The sequence below is a fragment of the Mandrillus leucophaeus genome, unplaced genomic scaffold, assembly GCF_000951045.1.
Source record: "Mandrillus leucophaeus isolate KB7577 unplaced genomic scaffold, Mleu.le_1.0 Scaffold1090, whole genome shotgun sequence".
Taxonomy (NCBI): Eukaryota; Metazoa; Chordata; class Mammalia; order Primates; family Cercopithecidae; genus Mandrillus; species Mandrillus leucophaeus.
Window position 1 is genome coordinate 517,886 of NW_012099099.1, and position 8,918 is coordinate 526,803.

The 8,918-nt window shown below is 36.3% G+C and overlaps 1 protein-coding gene across 1 annotated transcript in view; it reads right to left on the minus strand.

The window, feature by feature from the left end:
• FOCAD (focadhesin) overlaps window positions 1–8,918 on the minus strand; it is a 339,855-nt gene that overhangs the window by 299,719 nt on the left and 31,218 nt on the right. The window contains exons 2-4 of the mRNA XM_011988811.1: window positions 6,122–6,210; window positions 3,336–3,410; window positions 1,095–1,249 (exon numbers count right to left, since the gene is read on the minus strand). Coding sequence (XP_011844201.1) covers window positions 1,095–1,249; window positions 3,336–3,410; window positions 6,122–6,178 — 287 coding nt within the window. The 5' untranslated portion in view covers window positions 6,179–6,210. The remainder of the gene's footprint in view (window positions 1–1,094; window positions 1,250–3,335; window positions 3,411–6,121; window positions 6,211–8,918) is intronic.

The following is an 8,918-nucleotide window of genomic DNA, read 5'->3' on the forward strand; positions in this document are numbered from 1 at the left end:
GACCCAGCCATCCCATTACTGGGGATATACCCAAAGGATATAAATCATGCTGCTATAAAGACACATGCACACGTATGTTTATTGCAGCACTATTCACAACAGCAAAGACTTGGAATCTACCCAAATATCCATCAGTGACAGACTGGATTAAGAAAATGTGGCACATATACACCATGGAATACTACACAGTCATAAAAAAGGATGAGTTCGTGTCCTTTGTAGGGACATGGATGCAGCTGGAAACCATCATTCTTAGCAAACTATCACAATAACAGAAAACCAAACACCACATGTTCTCATTCATAGGCAGGAATTGAACAACGAGATCACTTGGACACAGGAAGGGAAACATCACACACCGGGGCCTATTGTGGGGAGCGGGGAGGTGGGAGGGATAGCATTAGGAGATATACCTAATGTAAATGATGAGTTAATGGGTGCAGCACACCAACATGGCACATGTATACATATGTAGCAAACCTGCACATTGCGCACATGTACCCTAGGACTTAAAGTATAATAATAATAATTTTAAAAAAAAGGTTGCACGGAAAATGTTTGTTGAATGATTACCAATTACGAAGTTTTATTATCATTTTTATCCAAGGGCACTGTATTTCATTACGTCTACACCCACTCCTGTGTTTATTTTTGGGGTTTGTGTGACAGTATTATGTTCTTTGAAAACTAAATTAGAAAAAATTTGAAAAAATAAATATTTTCAGTGGGCTAAAAAAAAAAAAAAGTCAGGAATCTGCATTACATTTTTGAATTATAAACTATTTAGCTATGTTCATCTTAAAAAGAGCAACGACAAATTTAAGTAGAGCCCCAAAACTTAAGTACTACAAATGACCACAAATTCCAAAACTGTAGGATTTAAATTAACATGATCTTTTCATATATGAAACAGCAACTGCATGACATTTTAAGAGCAAGAAAAACAACTGGCAAGTAGGATGAATGCTGACTCTTAATAGGGATTTAGTGAATTTTTTGTCCTAAAAACTTAAATCATTAACTGATTTAAATCATAAATGTCAGTTATGATTAAAACTTAAATCATAACTGACCAAACACTGAGGGAAATGTACCTGGTTGATGGAATCAGATTGAGTATCCCATTGAGAACATAGCTGAACTCCGCATGATCCTGAGCAACGAGTGCCACCAGACCTTCACAGCAGGCTGTTCGAACCACTACATTGTCACTGCAACACTTCTCCCACAGCAAGTTCAAAGCAGGAGTCTGAAACCAAACCAGTGATTAGAAGACAATTCTGATGAACAGCAAACACACACACACCTTCGGTCATTCATCAATGAGTAATTTGTTCACAGTAGGCTAGCTTTCCTTTATAAAGATGATGCTGTTGTCACTCTGTTCCTAGAATAAAATGAAGTCAATTTTCCAAGAGAGGTAATGGAGGTAACAGCAACTCTCTCTCACCTGGCATCATCGCTGTAAAACAGGGCTGGCTGCAGGCAGAGGTATGACCCAAGTTCAAGCGACACAACAAAGCTGAGACTTGGCTCTAGCACGCTGCTCTAACCAAACAATTTAACCAGACACTAATAGTATCAGTATATCAGTTAGTCTAAGTTGAACTCCAAATAATATTTATGCCATAAGCCTTCAATTACAATAACAGTTATTTTCAGAAAATGTTCCTGCTCTCCTACCACCAACCTCTATCACCTACATATACCTCACCACCACCCACAATGCCCCTGCCACAATTTCTTGAATTCTAATATGGGCCCAGATATAAAAGACAGAAGTAAGACAGGCAATCAGCAAGCTGCTCATTCCATGGCTAACAAAAAAAAAAAAAAAAAAAAAAAAGCCTAGGAAAACTGCTTGCCCAAGAAGGAAACTGACTTTTCCCCCCTCACACTGTGACTCTGTCTTCATTGATAGAAAAGCATGAGAAGGACATATAAGTAAATATAAGTTTTCATTTTAGAATGTGTTGCGGGAAGTCAGGGGCCCCGAACAGAGACATTGAGACATGAGAATTGCTTGAATCCAGGAGGCAGAAGTTACAGTGAGCTGAGATTGCGCCACTGCACTCCAGGCTGGACAACAGAGCCAGACTCTGTCTCCAAAAAAAAAAAAGAAAAGAAAATCAACATCATTTGTACCCATTTTCCCTCTGTAGCTGGCTGACAATCTATTCTATCTTAGCATCCTACTATTAAAATAACAATACAGTTAACAATCACTACAGGAAGGAAATATTTATATTCTACTTCTCCTTTTATTCAGAAAGACATTGTGTTCAACTGTACTGACAATATCAAAGGGTTCTAAATACCATCACTCTATTATTACACCAGAAAAACAAAACAAACAAATAAATAAACTGCTGCCTCAGGTAAGACTGTGTAAGCATTCATTTTTAGTAGAAGAGGAAACAGTTACAGGTATTTGACATTCAATAAATCCTGGCAGTTTAAGTAAAACCACTAGATCTTCTCAAAGTACACAGTGTGATTATAGGCAGGATTAAGATCAGAGTTCTCAGAAAATTTATATGACTACATACAAACACCAGACAAATGCCAATTAGTGAAGTGTGTCCTACACTTACTTCAACATGTCTGCAGAAGCAATAAAGAAATGTAACTTGGAGCAGCTAATCAAAAAGAATGTGAGAAAAAGGAAATCAATTTATTTCTGCTGTGAAAAAAAAGAATCTTATTTCCATCACTTATGTTCCCTATAGAGGACACCTGAGAACACCTCTCTTAAGAAGTTTCCCAACTAGCAGGTCAAAATACACAATGTTGATCAAACAAACCCCAAGTGGTATATCTCAGTAAGCTGGCATTGCTTCAACTCTGAGCATTTACCTGCTGTTTGTGTGAGATGGAATTTTTCAGCTTTGACTGTCAATGTATGACCTTTCCAACCAAGAACTCACAGCTGGGGCTGAGCTGAAGCATGAGAAATCTACATCCAAACAGAGCCACTCTGTTCATTCTCTTCATTACCCAAATGATTTCCTCAGAGATAACTCTATCAATCTTCTCTAAAGCATGCCTTCTCTCATTCCATCCATATTGTTTTTCATCAATAGTCGTAAGAATACTCCTCTCCAGCCCCTCCCTCCATTTCTCATTCCTAGAGTGTGTTTTAATAAATTTAAAACTTTTTTATTGCTATACACTAAAAAGACAAACAAATTATCAAAAAAGGCAATGAAGTTCTCACAGTTCAAAAACATTTCTACTGTAATCTGAACTATCAGGGAAACAAGACAGGTGCATATGTGATCCAGCTAGTAGCAATCTTATCTGAAGAAAATTGAAGCATAAAGTTAAACACAGACCTGATTTGTAGATTGGTGAATCTTTTCTGAAAAACCATTTTCCTTTAGGACTGCAGCAATAAGATGACCCACAGCCTAAAAAACAAATAAAATTAATGAACACAGTCCCTTAGAAGTTATTTCCAAATATCAAAACTAGTTAATATGAGTATATCAGGCAGTCAATTGGGAATAAATAAAATTCCCATTTACTAAGTGTGTGCTATGTAGAAGGCATTGAATTAGGCACTCCACATGCATAATTTCTAATCTTCAGAATAGTTCTCAAAGTAGGCATATCTATCCCAGGTTACCAATAAGCAACTATAGTGCATAGAGGTTAAGAAAACTGCCAGATTTTTGGTTCAAATTGCTGTCAGTCTCAGAAGATAACTTGAGATTGCTTACTCCATTAAAACATGAGTGAGAAACCCCATAGTTTTTAAAATCATCTTTGCACTGAAATGAAATCCATCATGCTTCATCACACCGTTAACGAATATGAAGAAAACTCGTCTTTATGACTATAGCACAAACAGACGTGAATCAATAGGGCTTCCCTCCACCACCACCCTTCTCCCTCCTGTAGGCCATATAATTTTGATTCCTTTATCATTTTTATAGGTTTCAGCCCTTAAATTCAATTTAAACATAAGCTTTCAGTCTCATAAATCTCTAAAGTTTTCCCATATCCTGCTTTAGTCAAAAAACCCAAAATTAAATTCAAGTCTCTTAAAGGAGTGCTGGTTATATAAAGACATAAATATCATTACCTCCTACTACCTCAACTTTATTCCCCTAGTTCTTCAGCACTACCCAGCACTACAGTCTTAGAGCCAATAGGCTAGTAACAATCATTGCCATTCTGTGTACGGGTTGGAAAAAACTTCACTATTCCAACAACTGTCCAGCCTGCACTTAGGACCAAATTACAGTACAGCTGTGAATAGCTGCCAGTTCTGCAAAGTCTCCAGAATAGCTCAAACAAAAACACAGCACCCACTTCTTCCTCATTTTTCTCTTTGTATTTCACACATTGGAAATGATTTAAGACCACGGTGCTTGTGGTCTAGTTTTGCAATATAAGTCACTCATGTACATGAATATTAAGTTTAGTCCAACTTACTGTCTCTTACCTCCTAGTAAAAGGAATAGTAACAAGAACTGAGTGCCCATGGATAGGCTGAGCTCCTGTTTTACAAAATATACCATATTTCACTGAATGTAACTGACCAGGAATTGCAAGTTGCACCATTATACTGTGTACAACTAAGAAAGAAAAAAGGCTGCCAATTAGTCTATGATATACAATGCTTCTTATAAGTTAGAATTTTGGTTTTATAGTCACACAAGAGTTCTTTTAGACTCATGTAGAAAATCATGCCCAAGTTCACAAATGTGCAGGCAATACCAACTGTATCTCAACTGCTGCCATCAATTACTAGAGGCAATTCAATTTCAAAGATGTTAAAATCTGAAAAAAAATGTGTGTGAATCAATGAAATATGGTGCTAATATTGAGCAGTAGTTACAGAAGAACAATAAGAAATATTTGCAAAGGACAGGACACAATCACAAGAACCTAACAAAACCAATATGAAACACAATAGCGACAAAGAAAAAACTATAGTTCATATTTAGAAAAATAACTAAAAGAAAAGAAGCTTAATTCCCCATTCCCCACCAGATTCAATTTCTCTAACATACTCTTCACTTCATCTTCTAACAAATCAGAGATATTAGCCTAAACTGATTTTTTAAAATACAAAACCCAAGGATAAATCAGCCTACATTGCTACTTAAGTGTTCCATAACAGCATTCAAATAGACATCCTATGCTAAATTACATATATAAATATATATATATACTTTTCACCTAATTTAACAGTAACATATATGGGCATTTATTTCTTGTTTGTCTATGCTAACAAAGAGACTCCAGGCACAGAAAAATAAAACTGCGAACAGTATCCTCCAAGCCTTCATCTTCTTCTTCATGGTAAGGACCTGTAGGATATGACTCCAACCCAGCCAGGTAGAAGGGAATCTTGCATAAGGAGTGTTCTACTCCTCATGGAAGGGTTCCCCACTACCCAGCTAAGTCAATTCCCACAGCAGACATCTCCGAAGTTAACTGTTGAAAGTATCCAAGGCGCTGTACGTTGTTAAGTCTTCAAGATGGCTTCTGCTGATCTGTTAGCTTTACTCTCACAAGAAAAGACAATAAGCTATTATGATACCTTGATTAACCAGAATGTTTCTAGTTACCTAAAGGCTAACCAGAAAGCCATCTTTGTTTTAACCATTTAACTATTGAAAAGCTCTTTAAAGTTATCACAATCTTCTATCTTAGTAGATACATCAAAATTTTTAATCCAGGATATTTTACTTATTAAATGTCATTATTATAAAACTCTATATAAGGGGTAGGATATGTCTTCTTAAATATTAATCCCTCATGCTCTGTGGAAATATAACTATTTACCTCTGTTCCCAATAATTATAGGCCAAAAAAAAAAAAACAAACAAACAAGCATATTCAGGGGCCTACTAGTTAATCAAGGTTTTATTATCGCTAGGAAGAAAAGTATGATATATAAACAGAAGCTGAGATTGATCAGTTTCAAATATTTGCTTTCCTATGTCAAATATAATTTTCAAATTAACTCATAAAAGCTGCTTCATAAAATAATATAAATCTCTACATGTAGAATAAAATATTTAATGTTAAATATATAAAGTTCAGTTAACAATCCACAGAACAGGTTTATTTGTTACCATGAGCAAAAATAAACAAACAAAATTACCTGTGATTGGATAAGAGAATTTGGAAATTCAAACCTTTTCCTGATATCATCTGACATTTTTGCTTCTCTTACATGTATGTATGCAGCTTCTGTAACCAAAACAAAAGAATATTTGTTAGTCTTCCAACTGGTCTGAATTGGAGCTCCAATTAATTATTCCTCAAATAATGTGAACGTAATCCATTCCAAAGACAACAATGGAAATAAAGCACAGGGCTCTGCAGAGTAATCCTTGGAATAACTTCATTGTCATTCAGCACTCAAATGTCATGATTGATAAATAAACTAAAAATGCCCAACAGCTTTTGGTTTTTCCCATGAGAGCTAACCCTGAAAAAGATGAATTTGCACTACGGAAATGAAAAAACTATCCCAAAGTTCAACCACACATTTGAAACAGAAATTAATTCTTCTGTGGATCAAAACTTATAAGAGAGAAAGAGTCAAACTGTCATAAAATTACTTCATCTATGCCTCACTTTGGCACAAGCTTTCATCTAAGCACTAATCCAACTGCTAGTGACAAGTGTGAAGCCTAGGTAAACTTTTTTTCAAGAAGTGTAGAAAAGACCTAGAAAATCACACGTTAAAAAAGACTGCTTGTTTCCTACAGGAGGAACAAACGAACAATTAGCATCAACTTTCAATATTTATATCTCACTTATCATTCCTACTGGGCTCATAAGAAAAGTAAAGAAAAGAAAAGAGAAAAAGAGAGAGAGAGAGAGAGAGAAAGATAAAAAGAAACAAAGAAAGAGAAAAAGAAAGAAAGAAGAAAGAAAGAAAGAGAGAAGGAGGGAGGGAGGGAAAGAAAAGTATGCAAAAGGATGGGGAAGGCAGGTGGTAAAGCAGGAGTATGGAACTAAAAAGAGGATTTCCTAAGGATCCCAATTTATCCCATTTTCATGAAGCACTGAACCTACCAAATTACACTACTTTGAAAAACAGGGTATTCTAGGTCACCTATTTACTACAATATAATTAAAATTAAAATTTATCTCAATAAACAACCCTAGATTAACTTATAACAAGCAGAAAAACCAAGTTCCCTTGATCTCAAAATTGGACTATTTTGGATTTTCAGATTGGATTTTCAACCGGTTTAAAGTATATGCAAATATTCCAAATTTTTTTGAAAAAAATTCAAATCCAAAACACTTCTGGTCCGAGAATTTCAGATACGGAGTACTCAATCTGTACTTTCCACCCTTTAATCCAAAGCTAAACTCCCTGAACGGGTAATTTATCCCGGTATTTTTCTTCAACATCTATGTCCAACTTTCCTCCCCGAATTTGACATTCCACAACACTGAAACAACTTGTTATAAGATTGTAAACTATTTTTCCTCCCTAAATCTACTTATTAGCTTAAGCAGGTCAAAATTTTTTAACTTCCCAATTGTGTCAATCACAACTTTCTTGTAATTTTCTCCTCCTTTGAATTCCATAATACTTACAACAGAATCTCCTAAAGTGTGTCCCTAGGAAACACAGGAAAAAAAATATCTCCATGGGTGAAAGAAAGATGCTATGGGGACATATATTCCCATCTTGAAATTCATTGTCTCATTTAACAAATACTTATTAGTTGCCTATTGTGTGTCCAGCACAGTTCTAGGTGCTTGAGTTATATGAGTGAACAAAATAGGCAAAAATCTCTGCATTCATGGAGCTTACAGTCTAGCAGAAAGTAGCAGATAATTTTTTAAACAAATAATACATAAAATATGTTAGAAGATGGTAAATGCTAATAAAAAAAAAAAGAAAGAAAGTGAAGCAGAATAAAGGGGATGAGAAATGGGAGAAGTGCACTCTTTCTGTTTTAAATATGGTAGTCCAGGTCAGTCTCTTCTAGAGAGGGTGGCATGTGAACAGATTTAGAGGAGGAAAGGAAGGAAGTTAGATAAGCCAAACAGATATCTAGGGGGAAGAGTGTCACAGACACAGGAAAAGGTCCTAAGCTAATAAACTGCTTAAGCCCTGTCTTAGGAAGAACAAAGAGATGTGCATGCAGCAGAGCAAAGGAGGAAAAGAATGGCAAATCAGGTCAGAGGATTCATGAGAAGCTAGGCCATAAAAGGCCTTGTATGCCACTACAGAGACTGACATATTTATCCTGAGTGAAATGGAAAGCTACTGCACAAAGAGGTGGTAGGGTTTCAACAGAATCACTTGAGGTACCATGTGGTCAGATTCTGGACGTATTTGAAGGGAAAGCCAATGCGGCTGCTAATGGATTGGGTAAGAGTATAGAAAGGGCCAGGCACAGTGGCTCACACCTGTATCCTAGCACTTTGGGAGGCTGAGGCAGGCAGATCACCTGAGACCAGCCTGGCCAACATGGCGAAACCGTGTCTCTACTAAAAATGCAAACATTACCCAGGCATGGTGGTATGCATCTGTAATCCCTGCTACTCAGGAGGCTGAGACAGGAGAATCACTTGAACTCAGGAGGTGGAGGTTGCAATAAGCTGAGGTTGTGCCACTGCACTCCAGCCTGGGTCACTGAGTGAGACTCTGTCAAAAAAAAAAAAAAAAAAAAACATAGGAGAAAGGAGTCAAGGATGACTCCAAGGTAATAATACTGAGCAACTTTTTTTTTTTTTTTTAATCTTACTAAATTTTTCTACAGATATCTATACTGGCCAGATCTACAGTAGAAATTGAGCATTCTTTTTCTTCCTCTTTCTTCTCTTCCTTTTTCCTTCGTCCTCCTCCTCCTGCTCTTCTTCTCCTTCTCCTTCTCCATCTTAGCAAATTTATTTTACTTAACTGCTGCATCCACTTAGGAATGACA